The sequence below is a fragment of the Bradysia coprophila genome, unplaced genomic scaffold, assembly GCF_014529535.1.
Source record: "Bradysia coprophila strain Holo2 unplaced genomic scaffold, BU_Bcop_v1 contig_373, whole genome shotgun sequence".
Lineage (NCBI taxonomy): Eukaryota > Metazoa > Arthropoda > Insecta > Diptera > Sciaridae > Bradysia > Bradysia coprophila.
In genome coordinates, this window is record NW_023503632.1 from 1,078,927 (window position 1) to 1,100,305 (window position 21,379).

The following is a 21,379-nucleotide window of genomic DNA, read 5'->3' on the forward strand; positions in this document are numbered from 1 at the left end:
AATTAAAATCCCGAAGCTAAGTTCGAAGATGGGCTATGTAGGTCTAAGGATCTGGAAGCTAACAGAGAAAAGAGGGATTTTATACTGTTGATCGTAGCTCCAATTAAAAAAGATTACTTTGATGGTTTGGTAGTGTGGGTAAATCATATATGTTTGTTTTCGACGTGCATGAAACTTGTGGGAAGAATAATTTCATCATTCGATGCCCATCTTTTAACGTGTAAACTAAACATCTCTTGCTAGTGTACTACTAACATCTTGATAGTTGACTATCAAATTTGATAGTTGACCAACAACTTGATAGTTGACTAACAACTTGATAGTTGACTAACAACTTGATAGTTGACTAACAACTTGATAGTTGACATATCAAGTTGTTTGTCATTTATCAAGTAGGTAGCTTTTTACTCCCTTTACAACCACATCTTACGCCAGCAAAATGCATTAAAAGTGTAAGAAATTTTAATAAAAAAGTTAAATTTTTGCAGACAATATAGGATGCATTATCTCAACTAATTTCTGAAGATTTTTTTAAATACGTGGAATTAAATAAATCAAAGAGAATATTGTAAAAAATTTACGACTGTGTAGAGCGAAGCGAGGGCCGTAATCTACACGAGTCATATTTAGACCCTTACGAAGTACTGGGGTCTTATAGGTTTACGCATACGTTTGTAACACGTCGAATTGGACTCCCTGAGTAAGGGGAAACCTATTGTGGTTGTCTAGAGATGCCAAATCCGCGAAAAAAAAATGTCCGTCTGTCCGTCTGTCCGTCTGTCTGTCTGCACGATAACTTGAGTAAAACGCATTCGATTTTGAAAATTCTTTTTTTTCCCGTTTGGTAATGTCAAAAGACAGGCTAAGTTCGAAGATGAGTGATTTTGGATCGACCCCTCCCGAGCTGTGGCCCAATAAGTGCTTTACGGTTTTTCGAAGATATCTCCGGACATTTAAACGTTAAACTTGTAAGTGATACGTCAAATAAAAGGTATTTACAATACCGATCGACAAAAAAAAAGTTTATGGAAATCGGATGACCGACTCGTGAGTTAGACCCCTTGGTGTGGAACAGGCACAGGGTGGCAAGCAGTTTTTGCTTGTAGGTCGGCCAAATTTGAACATATTTCGTCTGTTTTAGCTTTATTAGATAGGTATTGACCGTACCAATCAGGGAAATTTTTTTTTTATGAAATTATGTTCTCCGGAGCGTGAGCTAGGTCTCTTGAAGTGAGCTCTTATCTGGCTACTCGGAAGTACAGTGAACGTGGTGTATTTTGACAATATCTCGAGTAAATTTTGACCGAATTTCATGAATTTTTTTTTGTTTGAAAGGTATTAACGAATGTAAAGCGTCGGTACTATTTCCGGTCTCCTAACAAAATGGTTGCCGGCGGCCATATTGGATTTTATTAAAAGTGATATATCTTGGGAAAAATGGTACTTAGAGAGTTTCTGTTAACATGGAAATAATTTGTTATGTGTGTGGGGTTTCAGGGATTCCATATACGGACATCTATATATACCTATATACAGCTATATTGAGCTATATACAGGCATATAGAGCTATATAATAGCACATTCATCTGTGAAATGTTTATTTATAGGAAAATATAGGTAAATATAGCGGTATACAGCTGTTTAAATAGGAATTTATGAAATTTGTCTTCGTACGGGGCTGTCTATATTGCCTCCGGCAATTTAGTTGTATATGATAACAAGGCAAAGAGTGGATAATGTAAGTGATTTTAAAGGGAGAATAGTTTTTCAGCAGAGAAGAAAATGAAGTAAGAGAAATGAAGAGTTTCACACTAAAGGCTTTTGATACGAATAGGTGTTTCGTACGGGTCGGCGTTAGCTATGTTTTATTTATGATTTAAGGTTGATTGAAAATCTTGAAAATTTGTAAGAAAATTGAGAGCTCAAAAAGTGGTCAAAAATCATTCCACCTTACGCTCAATGGTTTTCAAGAATTTATTTTTTTTGTCAAATTTTACTGTCATTTGCGTGAAGTCATTAATATAGAAAATATATTATGTATTAAATGTGACAAGTTTTTATGAATGCGCCAAAAATACATTTAGAAAAGTGTCAGTCAAGGCTCAAGGGACCTGACCCGCCCAAAAGGTGGGACCTAGTTATCAGGGCCTATTACTTACATAGATGAAAGTATTTCTAATTGGTTGATTACAAATCCTGTACTTCAATTTCTTTAACATGCATTTTACTATCATAAAGGATCACAATTACACAGATCTTGTAATTATTTTTGTTGTCGTTGTCGATATCGATATCAAAAGCAGCATGTGACAGGTTAACAGTCTAAACTCTGCGACAAAATAGTTATTTCCTAAAGGCAATCTACTTCTCTAAAAATCATTTGTGCACCGGCCAACTGAAATACGACATATTTTGCCATGATTTTTTGTGTGTTATCGCTGTTCGTAAGGAAAACTTAGCGTAGTGACTATTCGCAGGTGCCTGCCAATAGCCAAATTATTACTAAAGATGCTATTGGCAGGCGAACTTGCCTGCGAATAGTGTTTTCCCTTTTACGGAGGCTATTGGCAGGCAACGTGCCAATAGCCTTTTCTTTTTTACACAGGCGCCTGCCAATAGCATTTTTCCCTTTACAAAAACTATTTGCAGGTGAAATGGCATCTACGAAAACTTAGGACTGGTGCTGAAAAATCGTCATTTCCTGGCTTGGTACGAAAAATACTATTCATAACTCAGTGTAAAAAACTTTCGTTGCCCTTATCGAAAAAATTAGAGTGTTGAAATATTGTATTCGTCGTGTATTTCCGACATTTCCGTCTAGGAAAAACGTTGTTCCTAACTCATGTTGCGTTCGTTAGGAAATTAAATTGTCGTTCTACTATGAAGTGGTTAAAGGCCGAAAACACGATATTCAACACATGCTAGACTATAGAAGTAGATTACGGCGCTAGACAATCGACACCATCAGCGCTCGGCTAAAAACTATTATTAAACATAGCTAACGCCGACCCGTACGAAACACCTATTCGTATCAAGAGCCTTTAATGTGAAACTCTTCATTTCTCTTACTTCATTTTCTTCTCTGCTGAAAAACTATTCTCCCTTTAAAATCAGTTACATTATCCACTCTTTGCCTTGTTATCATATACAACTAAATTGCCGGAGGCAATATAGACAGCCCCGTACGAAGTCAAATTTCAAAAATTCCTATTTAAACAGCTATGTACCGCTATATTTAACTATATTTCACTATAAATAAACATTTCACAGATACATATATGCTATTATATAGCTCTATATGCCTGTATATAGCTCAATATAGCTGTATATAGGTATATATAGATGTCCATATATGGAATCCCTGAAACCCCACACACATAACTAATTATTTCCATGTTAACAGAAACTATCTAAGTACAAATTTTCCCACTTTATATCGTTTTTACTAAAATCCAATATGGCCGCCGGCAGCCATTTTGTTAGGAGACCGGAAATAGTACCGACGCTTTACATTCGTTAATACCTTTCAAACAAAAAAAAATTCATGAAATTCGGTCAAAATTTACTCGAGATATTCTCAAAATACACCACGTTCACTGTACTTCCGAGTAGCCAGATAAGAGCTCACTTCAAGAGACCTAGCTCACGCTCCGGAGAACATAATTTCATGAATTTTTTTTTCCCTGATTGGTACGGTCAATACCTATCTAATAAAATGAAAACAGACGAAATATGTTCAAATTTGGCCGACCTACAAGCAAAAACTGCTTGCCGCCCTGTGCCTGTTCCACACCAAGGGGTCTAACTCACGAGTCGGACATCCGATTTCCATAAACTTTTTTTTGTCGATCGGTATTGAAATACCTTTTATTTGACGTATCACTTACAAGTTTAACGTTTAAATGTCCGGAGATATCTTCGAAAAACCGTAAAGCACTTATTGGGCCACAGCTCGGGAGGGGTCGATCCAAAATCACTCATCTTCGAACTTAGCCTGTCTTTTGACATTACCAAACGGGGAAAAAAAGAATTTTCAAAATCGGATGCGTTTTACTCAAGTTATCGTGCAGACGGACAGACGGACAGACGGACAGACGGACATTTTTTTTTCGCGGATTTGGCATCTCTAGACAGCCACAATAGGTTTCCCCTCACTCAGGGAGTCCAATTCGACGTGTTACAAACGTATGCGTAAACCTATAAGACCCCAGTACTTCGTATGGGTCTAAAAACGAAAACGTAGCTCTTTAAGTTCTCTATAAACCTTCCGAAGAAATTTCTATCGGTTTCATGGATTTTCCTTTGATAAAAAAAATATTTTTCGACTTTGACCAATTTTTTCCGCCATTTTGGATTTAAATGTCAAAAAAATAAATTGCACCAAAAAAAAGCTTGGACTTATTTCTATAATTATCCGTTGGAAATACATTGATATCTCTTCTCGGTTACGAATGAAAAATCATAGAAAGAAAAAGTGACATAACGGCAGCTCACGGGTAAACGATTGAGCTGCCGTCATTGCCCTACATCAATTTAGAATCAGGAATCGGTACGGAACAACCTACGATCATCGTCAGAACGATTTTGTAAGATGCACGATTAAGCCCTTTTTTCAGCCTAAGCAGGTCCACTATATAGTCCATAAAACGATAATACGTCCAAACAATATTTTAAAATCTTACATTTTAGACGATATTATCGTCTGTGGTGAAAAGTAGTCGAACGATACTATCGCTTTTCGAACAATCTAATCGGTCAGAAACCTTTCAGGGTGATCATCAGTACCTTGATACGGTGTTGACCACTCGCACAATTTCAAAATATTTACCTTTTGTCATTTTCAATTTTTTTTATTTAAAATTATCATTTTAGCAATCACATTTTTATTCTAATTTATTTACAAAAAAAATGCTAAATATTATGTTTGAAGTAGATCAATGGGAAAAGAATCATCTTAATTTACTTAAGACATTTTTGCGTACTTTTTTGTTTTGTTTAATGTGTAATGTGTGCGTTGGTTTTTACATTGAAATACCGTTTGTGTTTCATCTCTCGTTTTTGCATGCAAATTACACTCGACCATTCAGAAAGATATGTCGAAAATGTTTATTCATGAGAGTAACAATCGATTCACTTGTATGACCGAAAAAAATTGGTTTGTAACAACATTGCAAAAAATTTTTGTTTTGTTTTATTGTTAAATGACACGATGATCCATTCAAGTTTGGAATAATAATAAATGATGAAAAAAGAACCTTGAGAAAAACCATTCTACTTTAAGGTTCTTTACTAAAATGGACATTAAGTTTGCTTATTTGTTTTGTTTTTTCGCAGGCCAACTGACATTAGGGGTATTCCTTTCATATTTTTTTTATACTCGATGCATACGCTCGTGCTACTATATCCAGCGTATCTAGTATATCTGAATAAATTGCGTATAAATAGCATAACTTTGACAACTGTCACCTGAAAATAATTAAAATTTACCTCGACGGATTTTGGTTGAACAAACTGTCATAGTGTGTAGAGAACGATCTCAAGAACCTGGCAAAGTAATTAGATTTTTCAATCGGACTGTTATCGGCCGAGCGATAAGTAATAAGTTTTTTCCTTCGGGCGTTTCAAAATGTCACATTCTCTCACCAAACTGATAATCAAAACAACAACTTTTTGTCTTACATTTTCTTTCACTTTTCGTTCCTAGCGAGGTTCCCATTGACGTCACTTTTCGTTCACAGCTGTCCAGTGATATCACTTTTCGTTCCCAGCACGGAACAATAAGGTGTATGATTTTGATCACGAAAACGCATCTTTTTGTTGCTGGTGACGTAATATACTATTTTACGTATTGATCCCATCATGACTTCAAAGTCTTATCAATAGGCAGATATTGGTCCGATTGAAAAACAAATTACTTTACTGGAGTCCAAACGTGCACAGTGCACTACAAACTGGCAGTTTCTTCGATCAAAATTCGTCGAGTTAAAATTTAATTACTTTTCAGGTGAGTTGTCAAAGATATGGGATTTATACGCAATATATAGAAATATAGTCGATATGCTGGATGTACGAGCGTATTATATCGAGTCTAAAAAAAGGAAAGGAATGCCGCTATTGGCAGAGAACTATATAATAAATGACAATAACAAAAAACGCATGATCGGAATGTTGAAGTTGCGATGGTAATTTAAATTTTGAGTCACGTAAGTCAATAAATTTATTCGGAAATAGAATAACCAAATGTAGGTACACTCACACACTCACGAAGATCGGGGGTTTCGGATATTAATGTAAATAAATACAAAAATTATTTGCTAACAAATTAATTAATTTATTTGCTTAAAAACAACAATCTAATACTGACTTTGAAGTGGTCTACGACATGAAACCCCAACAAATTTAACAGAAAAAAAATCATTTTTCTTTCGAAATTTTTGACTAAAAGTTTTAAAATTAAAAAAAGTTCGCGCACATTCTATCTTCGACTGTGTTAAAAATATTATAAAATTTTCTGTTTGTTTTCTCCTAACTCTTCAATTTAAAATATTTACATAGACAAACACATTTTGCTTATAGAAATAAAAAATCGACTAAAACAAGGCAGTTGCCTTGACTAAAATTATTAAACTGCAAAATCTAAAATTGTCCGATCAAAAAAATGATGTTAAATTATAAAAAAAATTCTAACCGTTTCTGTTGTTTGTTAAATGCCATCATCATCAATTTGAAAACTTCTTCTACCAACAACTGTACTATACTGATCGCAGAACATCAGTATCAAGCATGTTTTATCCAAAATGTTTTTAATGTTCACTTTCGCCCGAATAAATTTTTATTATGTCTGCAACACTCACAACCGTTCCACTCACCAGTGCGATCAGAGCAAAAGCGATTAAAATCAAATTTTTCCACAATTTCCATCGCAGTAATCCTAAGCGATCTGGCCATAGGAACACTGTTTCCACAACAGCTGGCACGAGCAGTCCTGATGGAAGTAAAAAAAACATTATGAGGAAAAATGAATCACAAATTGGGGTTCGTCGGTTTGTTTATGTCTTTCATTTTAAGTTTAGTTTTCAAATTTAGTGCGATGATGATCACTAAAATTATGATCACTGGTTGTGTGGTTTGTTCTCGAATTGTGGAATTAAGTATTAAGAATTTAACAGGCTTAGACTTTGGCAGGCTTGGACTGGTCATACTGTGCTAACAGGCGTCACCAGCTAGGCTTTTTCAATTTTTGTTTAAAAGTTTCAATTTTTGGCCTTTTTTTGTAAACATCACCCTGTGTGCCTTTTTTAGCCAGTTCGGCTCTGGACATCACATCAGTTTGTAAAATATGTTGGAGAACAAAAAATCAATTTTTTAAGTTTTTTTTAGTCAATGAAGTGAGAATGATTTAAACTTCTAGGGGAAAGTGCGGGAAAAGCGGAAAAGTATGAAAATATGCATTTCAAAGACTGAAATACCAGAGTGGTGACCAGAATAACTTTTACATCAACAACTATTTACAACAAACAAGCGAAGAAGCTTCCAAGAAAAAAAAAAGAAATAAGTTCTGACACCGAATCTTGGGTAGTCGACGAACCCTTTTTTTAACGTTCTTTTTGTGGACTAGTTGTGAATGTAAAACTGTTTTTAATTAAGAATTTCTCCATTATTCGGAACACTTACCAAGAATCGAGAAGAAAATTGCGCCAACCAATCCGATGAACGGTTCCAGATCAGGAATAGCAGCGGCTAGCGCAGCAAGAACTAAAATAAATCCAGCTCGGATAACAATCTGTGTGATGTTGTGTCGCTCTTTGCGAACTCTGTGTTGGATTTTTCGCCAGAAAATGTCGGACGGAACGTAGTACTGCAAACCAAATGTGAACAGAATAGCAACGGCGATCAACACTTGTGCCACTGTTGCGATGCTAATGGATTCAGAAAATGATCGTCAGTATCGATATTTCATTGGTAAATTGGTTAAGCTATACGTACATGTCCGCCTCGGGTAAATTCAATGTTACACTTCCTGTAATTCAACAGAGAGAACCATGAAACATACAAAGATTTAGGGACAAATTAACATCAACGTTACCTTTCACGTCATCTCCGAATCGTACGTAACCGAAGAAACCGATGACTGCATACAAAACAACGACAGTGATCATAGCCGTATTCAAAACTCCCGGACATCCTAGGAAATGTTGCGGTTTCTTCATATCATTTTCTACCGGCATAACAACACCGATTCCTTCCATGGCAAAGATGACCGTACTGTACAAGGAGATCAAATGAAAGTTACGAATCAGAACAATCATACGCAACGTAAGACGAGCGGAAAATTTTACCTGAAGAAATATGGTAATTGACCCCATGACGAGAACAACTTCCGTTCGCTAAAATCGAGTGGTTCATTGAACATGTAATATAATGTGATGGAGAAGGTGATAACGATGAAGATGTTTGCTAAAGCAGAGAACGGAACTAAATATTTTAGTTTACGAATCTGAAAACAACAAAAAACCAAACGTTGACCTTAACGCTGCCATAGACTTAAAGATTATAAATTCCGCTGCTCTAATGCTTACCTGACCAATTACGAGAATTGGTATGGTGCAAATCGCAATGTATGCCCTAATATCCCAGTCCAAGCCCAGCCGATAATTGATAATGTCATGAATTGTTGTCGATATAAAAACAATGTAGACGCAATTGGCTCCATAGTACGTTAACATCAGTCCGTAATCACAAAATTCTCTGCAACAAAACCAATGTTATTTTTGTAAAGAAATATTTTGTAAATTTAGAAGTGATAAAGGGAGATAATGTATGTCCATCCGTTAACAATAAATTCGGTCGTCTGCAGATCAGTTTCTATTTTGACTAAGCTTATCCTCATGAACTACTAATTTGGCGTTTCATTCACAAGTTTTGAATCACCACCGAAGTGTCAACATTAGATAAATTACTTCTTTCATTATTTTACACTCTGGTATCATGTACATCAATCATGTCATAATGAGCCACTAAATAGCCTTGGCTATAATTAGAGATTGAATTTACCGACTTTGGTAAATTTTCGGTAAAAAGCACCTGCGGGTCAAAGCATGTAAATTAACGCACTATAGCTGTTCATTGAGAAGACCAACTTTATTTCACTAGGGATGTAAAGTGGCCCTTACATCGCTGGTAAAATAAAATGCTATGCTACACTCGGGAAATAATTTCATATTTCGTATCACGATGAAGCCCTCGGACACTTATCTGGATACGAAATATCAAATTACTTCACTGGTACAGTAATAGTAGATTATGCACCTCTGTACACTTGTTTATTTAGACACTTGGGGAGTTATGGCACGAACCAAAGGCGAATGTTATAACCCCAAGAATCTAAATAAACAAAAAAAGTATTGTATGGCTGTGTAAGTTGCAGAATGCTTTTACTTAGTTATTTACGCCACCATGAGTTATCGATGCTTTTTTACGTCGACAACACATCGTACACGCAAAATACCAGTTTATGAACAAGTTAGAAAGAAAATCCTGATGTATATAATGGTTCTTTATGGCATCGAGTATCGAGTGCAAAGTACTTTATTATTACACCGAGATTCATACAACGATTTATGCAACAGATACATCTAAAGTTTGCAAATTTTGCACATTATGATGCTGGGCTGCATAAAAAGAACTTTGATCAACGAGTTTCATACAACATTTTTCTCAATGAATCCAACGAAAGTTTTACTTCTCATCACTGAGTTGAGCTGTGTTCAGGTCACGTATACATTATCGCACAATACCGTGCGGTTTAGGTCACATTCGCATGAATTATAGAAAAGAAAATTGTAAACATACCGACGACAACGGTATTTGGTTCACACATTAGACGCATAATTAAGAGTAATTAAATTAAACACTGCCATCGACTCGACCATAGCCGATCGATTAGTTACATAAATTTTTTGATAACAGAAATTACGTTTTTCGATCACGCTAAAATTGAGTGCATCGTAATGGGTTATAATCTAAGCCGCACGTTCTAATGATAAATCCATTTCAGAGTTTCAATCAGATAAAACACCGGAAATTTATATCCATTTATTAAAAGTCAATTATTTTCGCATTAAGAAATTGTTTTGTTTTTTAATCAGGGCTGAAGAGAACCTTAACGACGTAGTTACGTTTCGCAATCGAGGGGTGAACTGCTCCCGGAATTTGGGTGAAAAAATCTTTCGTTTCTTTTTGAATTTCAAACAGCAAAAGGTATGTGAAAGCTGTTGAAGTCACATATTTTATTGCCCGGCCCATGCGAAAATGATCAGTTACATAAATTAATTAATTAATTTTACGTGAATTGCTTTGTGACAATCAACTTTTGCATGGGGCAAAAAACAAACCAGAACACATTAAATGGTGGTTCGTAATTCATTACTTTGGAAAAAAACCTAGGTCGCTCGTATCTTTTTGAACTACTTCGGTAACTGACTTTTCGACATGTGTGTAGAGTATATCCGAGCCGAAGAAGAGCTATACACTTGCACGCGTCGAAAAGACAGTTACCGAAGCTTGTTGCGCAAAGAGACACTTATGAGCTCATAAAATTGTTACTTCACGTAATATATTACTTTGGCAGCATCCACGACAGAGTAAAGTTAACCAGGCAGGAGCGCTGTTGACTAGGGACCTGAATAATCTAGTAGCCCTATATTTTTTGCCTACAAAATTTTTCAATTTATGTCAGTGTTAATTTGAGTTCATTTTCATCCAGTGTATTAGGTCCCTTATTTGACGTTTCGAAAATGAACAGCTCCTGCCTGGTTTATTTTACTCTGCCATGCAGCATCTAATGTATTGTTTGAATAAACAAAAGAACTGTTAGATTTTAGCTATGCTGTGGATACGTTTAAAAAATTAGCATTTTAGAGACGCCCAGCATATTACTGACTAAGGAATCGAATCTGTTACTTCTATTGTTTGACGTAAACAAAATCTTCTACTTCTTATGTCGACATAGACATTTTGCAATTTCAAAGAATGCTCTAAGGACAAGAGTGTGGGTTCATTGTTTACATTTTTTTAGCGAAAGGATCAGTGCCAAGAATGAACGTGTTTGCGAGGAGTTTGCACACAATATCGAATAGTGCGATAAATAGTGGTTTTAATTGTTAACAAAAATGACGGTCTCGCGCAGTACAGTACCATAACCCTAAACTAAGCACGAGAACTAAATTTTCAAGAGTGGTCTCCTCAACGCAGTTGTCAAAATCAAGGGTCTTTCAGAGCTTTGGTCAAAATGACTCATATAAATTTAGTTCTGTAAGGTTGGTATAATGCTCTTCGTCACAATTTTATATATTATGATAAGAGAAATATCTGTTCGAGTGCTTGGTTCAGTGCTATGGTAGTACCCCTCGAAGTGAAAATTGCATGAGATTCGAAATGGATTATTAGACTTTTACTGCATCGCAACAGATAAATATGGCACTCAATTCGTACGGAATGAATCAAAAACTATGTAACCAACATAACAATGTGGCAATGATCCTTTCATCAAATTGTTCGAATGAAAGAACGGTGACACATTCGTCAAATTATACGAATAGAATCGGCCGATTCATTACATCATAAATTCGATTGCATTTTGCCATTGTTAATTTTTGCAATTGTAAATCGTATTACAGCAATAACAAAAACTTTTCAAACATTCCGCAATTGCCATTGTGTCTGAGGTTTTGTAAAAATTTACAATTACATTTCAGATAAACATAAATAATTGAGAGCTGATCGATACGTCGCGTTTGAATTCATTCCATAAAATGAGACATTTCATTGGCATGTGGAAGCTGGTACATATTCTACATAACACAATGTCAATGGAATTGAATTTCATTTACCTGGCGAACTTTGACCATCCACGTAGTGCTGGTGGCCCATGCTTGAATACTTCTTCAGCTGTTTCGGAAAATCCAAGCGATGGAATTTTTGCCTTTTTGCATATGTCGTGAGATGTTTTTACCTGGAAGACAACACAAAATTAATTGAAATGATTTTTTCAACGTTAATTTTACCGGCTCAGCATCTCATCAGACATTCATCAATCAAATCTGACTTACTGAACTTTCAAATTTAAAGCTCAATGAATAATGGAACATAAATGTAAGGTGTTATCAACCGAAAATAATAAAAAAAAGATTTTTTTTTTGCTTTGGTTGATCTCATGTTGTGCAGTCAGTTTAATATTTCGTTTGCCGCAACGCACTCCAGGCAAAATTAATAGAAGTGACAGCTGCCAAATAGATTACTGTTTTGTATGAAAAGGCAATTTGAATGATACACTGTCCAATTTCAGTACTATATTTAGAGTACAACTCATGCTTGAAGTGAGTTGTTTGCCGTCATTTTCCCTGACGTTAATAACACGGACGGAATTTTAAACTGTGATTGCTATAAGTCACAGCACTGCTCCAGCTCGTACTACTAAATTTAGCCACCAAATTTGACACTTGTCAATTCAGTGTTCATGCTAGCAGCAGTGTTGGGTTGGGTAATACATTTGTGAATTAACTTCAAAAAAACGTCCCTCACAAGCTTTTATCATGCTCAGAGTTTAATTGATATTTATCGGAATTTTCTATCTGAATCATATGAAACGTAAAGTTCACCGACGCTTTTTCAAGCTCTACAATAAATTTGCTTGGTTCTAAGATGACACTCAGAAGGACACTGCAGGGAACACGTTCCTTTCACGAGCCACAAGTGAAAATGGTCAGTGATATTATAACTTCTTTGATGCATTTATAGGACACATAACGATAAATTGAAATCTTAAGGGTTTATTCATAAATGACGTTCGCAATTCAGTGTTGCCAGACAATTTTAAATCATCAATAACTCGGAAAATATTCACTTTCACTCCCTAAATGGGGTGTAGGTCATACATTCGACATCAAAACGTGAAAATTTTCCGATTTAAAATGTGTGTGGCAACACAGGACGTCATTTATTATTAAGCCCCAAGTGTAGATTGGGTTTAGGTTTTGTCGATCGATCTAATTTCTGCTTCTACAAGACAAATTGTCCGTAAACAAACTCAATGGGAGTGTGAACGATTCACATAAATCCAACTGCGTACTTTAGTGGTCAAATTTATAACAAGTCTGTTAAAATCCTCAACATTTTATTAACATTTGATTTTAAGAAAAACCACAAATGACTTCATTGTCCCATCGAACAATTTTTTTCACTGAAAATAAATATCTGTTTCTCGTGTCACAACCTGATAATGATGCTAGTGATAATTTGTTTTAACAAAAAAAAATTCTCGGAAATTCTCGCAATATATACTTACCAACATATGCACACAGAGCGTACAGAGAAAGCCAACGATGACCGTTCCGATAGCACCAAACAAAAGACCGGAATTTTTAAACGCCATAGGCATTGCCAAAATTCCCGTTCCCAACGAACTTTTCAGGAGATGTATTAAGGAACCAGATGTGCTAAACGAGATCAACGTTCACAAATCGTTTAAAAACACATTTTTTACGTTTACCCAGCAATTTTACTTACGAATTTGGTTTCTCCACCTGTCGATGTTCGAAGGGATTGTATTCATCGTCTGATGTGTAGAACTGTTTTTCATTGGGCTTTTCGGTGAGTTGTGTTCTGGCGAGAAATTAGATAATTAGAACCGAAAAATGTAAATATTGTCAACTGACAGTTCCACAAAATAGGGCTTGATTTCCACTTACAAAAAACCACTCAGTGCCTCCGTTTAGCTAAACCACGTCTCTTTTCTATTGTCTAAAGTGTAAACGGAGAGACAACGGAAGGCTTTTTTCGTAAGCGGAAATCAAGACTAACGAAAACATCTTATAAATGTCAAAAACTATGTTCGAATTCTCAAGTCATAAGATGATTCTTGAAGTGGCGTACTTTAGAAGGACTACATCTGATTTGTTTCAGAATTACTAAAGGGTGAGATTTCAATGTATAATTCAACATTGGTGGCGCTACACCCGAGTGAAAACATCGTTCAAAATTGTACGAAAAAGTTCAAACAAACTGACTGCTAATTGAATTTTAGTTGTAGATTCGATTCAGATAAAGAAGCACAACAGGCTACTGGCGGCTTAGGTGCAGTGGTTAATGGTTTTGACCCGCCCATTAATACTAACAGATAAAGAATATTAATTAGAAAATGTTATGCGCTTTAGTTACGCGTCATGACGGGAAGTAATTACTTTTCTGATTAAATAGGAATTTCTTTCAAATTTGATAAACGAACCGAACCTTTTTGCTGACTCTTCGTTACCTAATTTTTATCATACACTGTCATACACTAAAAGGTGTTTATGGATAACACACTTCAAGCATGAGTGGTCCTCTTAATAGGGTACTGAAACTTGACAGTGTTTAACACAATTGACAAACACTGTTAAAAACCATTTTATACAAAATAGAACTCTATTTGTTTGACAACTGTCAACAATGATAACTTTTGCTTGAAGTACTTTGATCAACTATAATCTAGGTCCTATTTTGTAATTTTTTCCTACGCTTCTCCATAAAATTCACCATTGAAGATAGCAGTGCAGCAGATGTTTAGCGTGATATTATGTCTTGGACAAATTGGTGTCTAGCAAAATTTGATTGACTGAAAGCAGTCTAGACAGTTTTATCGCTGTCATTATAAAACCACCACGAACAGCATGTTTAATTAAATAATATCAAATATTAACATCAGCTACTAATGACACAATAAAGTTTCCATGTCTGATAAGTCAACGCGCAGCATAAGTGAAACGGTGTCTATTAATTCGTCTAATTCAAAACCAATTGTTACCAACGCGTGTAGATATACGAAGGTACGCGTTGATTGTGATATTACGGACAGATTGCAAGTGTAAAACATGTTTTCAATAATTTTGTTTTGCCATTGTTTTAACTCGGTCGTTAGATAATGAAATTGATCCAGTTTTAACGGCTACACAGTTAGCAAAAAAAACTTGATTTTTTTTCAAGTCCAGGATTTTTTGTTCAGGTTTTTCTATGATAAGATCGCATTTGAACTGAACATCCGTTTCATCGACGCACACTATTCGACCAGGTTTTTATTTGAATACTCACGTGGAATTGAAATCAGTGAGATTGAATCCGATTGGAGGCCGGTCATCTTTAGTGATAGTCATTATGCCTGAAAAAGAAAACTAAAATTATAAATCGAAATTGTATAAGGAGACTAGAGAAAACAAGTGGGGAAAACATTAGGTTCAACGAATGGGGCATGTCATGTCTCTGTTCGAACTCCATCTACGGTCAGAGGCAGTGAAATGTGAGCATGATTTTGCTTCAGCTGCTTTGCAGCTGATCTACACATATACTCAAAACGTATTTCACTTGCTTATACGATTGAAGGTGCTACAAACACGCACAAACAGTTTTGATTGTTTGTGTGGATCAGTTGAAAAACAGGTGAAGAAAAATGCTGAAAAGTCACTGCCTCTAACTACAGCCTATAAAATAGCGTGCTTCAGTTAAGACTTGTTCTGATGCCCCCACCGCTATTTTACTGCATTAATTAAACTCAAAATTAAAAAAATGATAGAAACAGTTCAAATGAAAAATCCCAAACAACATCCAAACTCATAGATTGTGGTAGTGCAATCACGGTCTGGTAATAGCGATAAAAAATTATCATCCTCTTGAAAGTAAGTGCTGTCCATTTCTGAGAGTTACGAAAAAAATTATTTTCTTTGGAAATCCGTTGAATCAACATTAAGGCCAGCTCTTTGGCCATTCATAAATTAAAACTTTGTGAAATATTGTCCAATCAATTTTCAGTTATGAAACTGTTGAAGTACACATAAAAGTCCGAACCAAAACTTTGTATCATTAAAGTGGACTTCTAATTCAGGGCCTATTTTTAGGAATTTAATAATTAAAAAATTCCTTAGTTTGTAAATTCATATGAATTTTATGGATTTTTTTCCCCATATAGGCCTGGATGTATAATTTAGCACTCTATCATATCCTAACCACTGACAAATCAACTCAAATCAATTATATCTCAACTCTACCGCCAGCTGAAAGATGTCGCTGCAACAAAACCAATGTCAACAGAAAAATAATCTGAAATAATCTGAAGCATTAGCTTTTCAATCGGCCCTGTATCGGCTGAACAATGTCATTTTAATTGACGAAAATCCGTCGAATAAAAAATCAATTATTTTTCGCTTGGCTTTGTTGGAGCGACATATTTCAGTGAAATAGAGAATCGGTAGAATTGGCATAGAGGAAAGAGAATTGATGACGTAATCTCTATCTAGAACGTTCTCACATGAAATAAAGGCACAGTGTTGTATCAGTTTTCCATTTAATCAACGCACTTCAAGCAACAGTGATCGTAGTCGACAGCCGCCAAATCGAGTAACTATTTTCTATGAAATTGTTTTTGACAATGTTTTACAGTGTTTTAGAGTTATACGACACACTGTCAAGTTTCAGTACCATATTTAGAGTACCACTCATGCTTGAAGTGCGTTGATTGAAGCTCTGTCTCATAAATTCTTTTCTTTTATATCATGACTGCACCAATCTCCAGACATGTACCAGTAATCAGGCACCTATTATTCTTTCATTGATAAACTACTTGTATGTACTAGCATATATGTCCGGAGACTGGTGCCGCCATCTTACATGAAAAACCGACTAAAGCACTGGACTGTTTCAATTCAATAAAATTTAACTTTGAGAATTGCACAACAAACAACAATAATTGTCGTTCACACTTATTATCCACCTTCCTCAATCGACCAAAAATATATAAAGGAAACTCTAAAGTAACGATCTGCTCGACAAATTAAATCTTCGTCGTTGAAATTCTTAACTATGAAAATTGTCATGAGAAAACATTTCCATTTTTTCATTTAAGTTGTTCCACATCCTGGTGCTTGAAATATCCGCTTACTTCATTCAATTCGTACAACGTCTGACCTTTTCATTCAGTTTTAATATACTTTTCTAATTCCACTGCCACAATAACTATTACATTGCGTGCCGCCGAGATTTTTTTCTCGTCAATTTAGCAAGACTCAATTTCGCAACCAGAACCCATATTCAAATATTGGAATGAATCGGTGATGAAAGTATTTACACAGCCGCTCGTCAAATAAATTTCAACTTTTTTTATTGGCCTCTTTGTCAAATTGAGTGCAATAAAAATCTTCAAAAATAATTTCTCTCTTTATTGACCACTCACAATTGACACACCACTCAAATTCTAAATGTGATACGACAATTTAATCAAAACTTTACCTTCTATATTGAGCTACCAAATTGAACTAATCAAATAAAAAAAAATTATATTTCAAAAGACATTAACAATAAGCCCCGACCGTGATTAGTTATACAATGTGAATAAGATAACTGTAGATTACTGTGATAACCAATTGGAATGATTATGATTAGAGCTTTTATTAATCACTCTTTTTTTACGTTCAACATTGATAACTGTGTACATTAACTGAATCCGTTCGATGATGTGCTACATTACCTATAGTATTCACCTTTAATATGAACTGATATGATTACTTAAAAATATCCTCCGATTCACTGACTTAAAACGACAAGTGATACATCACACTTGATTATCGCTTCGACACAAGTTTTATGTTTCATCATTTAATCGGAGATGTTTTGTTTCTAAAAGAAAAACTTGTTACGCTGGTCAGTTGTTCTAATTTTACTATTTATCATACAAAACAATACAACTATTCGATCCATTTATTGCGACTAACGAGTTATTTTGTATTTCGAAATTGACCTTAACCTACAAATTGGACTCTACACCACCACAACAGGGCCTATATTCAAACCTATTTAAGTCTGAAAAATTTCAAAAATTCTTTCAAAATTTGGTTGGAATCTTTGAAGTTCTGTGACCTTACATTCAATAAACTGCTTCTCATCCATGTACATTTCGCGCTATAAGTCCGCCAAAAATTTAAATATTTTCAACTGACAGTTGGACAAAATATCGCTGCGTTTTGAAATGGAAGGCGCACTAGCGTCGCGAATTTAGACTAATTAGTTTCTCCACAAAAGCTTCTGTGATCAACCGGAATCAACTTGATTGCTTTGATGACGTAAACTGCAAACTTCAACACTCCTCCTCAATCAAACTCGTTTGAAATACCAAAGGCGTCTCCTCCGGCTCAAAAAAATTTTGGCACACTGAATAAACTAAAACTAATTATGTCATGTAGTCTATCTTCTTCTCCTACACTCACTGTTCTGTTAGTTTTCAATCTTGCTTGACAGCTCCTACTCAAACAAATAAATTCCAGTACATCACTTCAAACCTGCAATGCTGTTCCAAACTGTGTAAATGAACCTATAATACTCCTCCTTATTTACACATATCGTGCTTCTCCAAATTCATCTTTTCTTTCACAATTCAAATTCTGTTCTACATCTCTTTCTCTCTTTCTTTTTCTTCACTTTTCTTTTTCTTACTCTCCTCTTTTATCTTCTGTTCTGTTCTTTTGTCCATTAAACTCTTCCGAGGTCATTGCCGTAAGTATTTGTTTGTTTCTTCTTCAATTTGTGTTATAGCCGTTATCCAATCTCTGGTCACCAAATTAAAATCCGTTTTTCGTAACCGTAATTCTAATTTCATGAAAGCAATATCTCCAGACAATCCTGGGCCCATAACCTGTTGGAATCTCTGAAGTTCTGTTGAATAATTTTGTGATTTTAATTGTCCAACAATAGGCCCTGCTCCGGTCATGACATGCATTTCAATTACAAATAATTGAAAGAAAGAGTGTCTACAACAATGAATCATGAAAAGTCCCTGACCTCTATGAGCATATAACAATCATGATCATGCAATTCTGTTTAAAAAAAACTCTGCACGTTATATGCAACGCTGTTGAAACGGTTTGTTTACATTTCCAATGGAAAATTTATTAAAAACAAGAATTTAGTGTTAACTCTTGTGGGAAAAATAAGTTCAATGAATTGGCGTTGGTCCGTATATTGAAGGAAAAAAAACGATTCGAAGCTTGAACAAAGCTTTTTGTGGGTTTTTCGTTAAAATTAAATTCGCTGCTAAGATAATTGAGATTTTGATTGTATAATTGTAATTACCCAACCTAAACGTCAATGATCAATCTGGTCTGATAAAATTATGAAAACTCCGCCCGTAATAATATATCTGTCTGCACGTATTAAATGAATCGAACTTTGTCCCACATATAATTATATCGGATCATCTGTCTGGAGAAAAATCGAAAGTCATTTTTGAAAAGTAGCTCGTTTTCAGATTACAATTCACTTCGAATTGAGTGAATGACACTGGTACCCAGGCGGTATATATAGTTATGAAGCTTTTTTTAATATTATTATTATCGATTGAACTTGCATTGTAAGGCAAGTAAATATATATCGAACTCTCAGCAATTCAGTTCAAGCATCTAATTGTTAATAATTATATCGATCACGCTTATGACACCTGTAATAATGGTATGTACCTTAAGCTAATATTGATTCGCTAAGATTGTTAAGTGGATATGAATTAGTATAACGATTATATGTTTGCAATTTTACTTTCATTAATGAGTTGCATTGTATGTATTTAACAATTGATCATTCGTAGAGTTATTTATGCAGATATACATATTCATATATCCAGGGCTTATTATTCGGAATTTCAAATAGTGGTAAAACCGTTTAAGAGGAATCGATGCTAGCTAAAATTATTATTGTAGCCTACATTTATGTGACTCGTATTTCATTTTTGAGAATGAATTCTGGCGGAAAGACATCAAAAGTAAACTTAAATACAGTATTTAAACATGGTCCACGGTGGGGCTGAACCAAATTTAAATAAAAAGGTCGGATAACCTCAACTTTTTTTTCATGAAATGTTAGCATGGGTTGAGTGTAGATAATATACATAAAAAATAAAAAAAATCACCGAGCCGTTTTTCAGAAAGTACTTTTCAACTGTTTGTAGACTCTCCCATGCATGTGTAGGACGTTTTTTTGATATGCTAAGCTAACGTAAGTATAGCCAGTGCTCTCAGCTTTCGATTTATACCATACTTGCCGTATAAGTTTGGAAAGTTTAGCATACTGTGTGGTATAAAAAATGAGTGATTTTTGGAGCCAAATTATATTTTTAGTTTTTCTTTGTTTTTTTTTATTATTTAACAGAAATAAGATGAAAGAATAACAAAAATAAGGTTTTTCTTCAATTGTACAAAATAAAAATGTCTCTTACTCTCCATTTTTTATACCACACAGTAGGGACAGTAGCTGCTAATTTTTCCAAACTTATATGGCCAGTATGGTATCAATCGAAAGCTGAGAGCACTGGCTATACTTACGTTAGCTTAGCATATCAAAAAAACGTTCTACATATGCATGAGACAGTCTACAAACAGTTGAAAAGTACTTTCTGAAAAACGGCTCGGTGAATTTTTTTGTTTTTTATGTATATTATCTACACTCAACCCATGCTAACATTTCATGAAAAAAAAATTGAGGTTATCCGACCTTTTTATTTAAATTTGGTTCAGCCCCACCGTGGTCCAAATGTATGCTTTTCAGCAAAGCATCGATGGCCCTTAGCATCAAAGCACCCTTTGCAAATTTGTAGCCTACGTTTCGGCGAAAAAATATTCGCTTTTAATGATTTCTCTGAACCAATTTTTTAAGTAAAACGTTTTTAAAGAAAAAATTGGTTTGTGATTCATAACTTAACCCAAGGTTCTGTAAGAACAGGTTAAGACAACTCTGAGTTGATCACGAAGGCGGTGATACACAAATTGCGTCAACGGCTGCGAAGTTTATATGAAAAATGCAAACAAAAACAAAAATCTGAATTTTCCAAAAAAATATTTTCTACAGGTTGATTTCTCAAACTATCTGTAGTAAGTGCGTTTATAAAATTTGATGTCAATCGCCTCCGTGGTTGTCTTAACATGTTCTTTCAGAACATTGACCTCGACTGTGACTTAACCTACTTGGAGAAACCTGTGTAGATTACATAAATTTACACAATCTGTAAAGGTTTCTCAAGTGGGAGAAGTGAACACCCACAAACCAATTTTTCTTTTTCGCGTACTTTTTCAAAAAAAGATTTTGGTTCAGAGAAATCATAAAAAGACGAATATTTTTCCGCCTAAATGTAGGCTACAAATTTGCGTCGATTGCTCTTAAAGACGTAAAACTATATTTGTTTGTATGAGCGGATCAGTTGAAACGAAATAAGTCACTTTCAAAGTCGTCGACAGTAAATTTGAGAATTTTTATGAATTTTCAAGAAATAATTCTCAAACTCATTGCTAGATGAAGTTCTGACTGTCTTTAGGGT

General features: G+C 34.9%; 1 protein-coding gene across 2 annotated transcripts in view; it reads right to left on the minus strand.

Annotated features, from left to right (window-relative positions):
* Positions 1 to 6,306: 6,306 nt before the first annotated feature.
* LOC119082080 (proton-coupled amino acid transporter-like protein CG1139) overlaps positions 6,307 to 21,379 on the minus strand; it is a 31,894-nt gene continuing 16,821 nt past the window's right edge. Inside the window, exons 1-11 of one of the 2 annotated variants that reach the window (XM_037191437.1) lie at positions 17,314 to 17,399; positions 15,127 to 15,193; positions 13,567 to 13,662; positions 13,346 to 13,496; positions 11,892 to 12,013; positions 8,580 to 8,748; positions 8,340 to 8,497; positions 8,087 to 8,265; positions 7,987 to 8,020; positions 7,675 to 7,919; positions 6,307 to 6,985 (exon numbers count right to left, since the gene is read on the minus strand). In XM_037191437.1, coding sequence (XP_037047332.1) covers positions 6,804 to 6,985; positions 7,675 to 7,919; positions 7,987 to 8,020; positions 8,087 to 8,265; positions 8,340 to 8,497; positions 8,580 to 8,748; positions 11,892 to 12,013; positions 13,346 to 13,496; positions 13,567 to 13,662; positions 15,127 to 15,188 — 1,398 coding nt within the window. In that variant the 5' untranslated portion in view covers positions 15,189 to 15,193; positions 17,314 to 17,399 and the 3' untranslated portion in view covers positions 6,307 to 6,803. Of the gene's footprint in view, positions 6,986 to 7,674; positions 7,920 to 7,986; positions 8,021 to 8,086; positions 8,266 to 8,339; positions 8,498 to 8,579; positions 8,749 to 11,891; positions 12,014 to 13,345; positions 13,497 to 13,566; positions 13,663 to 15,126; positions 15,194 to 17,313; positions 17,400 to 21,379 lie in introns of those variants that run through there. The other variant, XM_037191438.1, reaches the window with a different exon arrangement.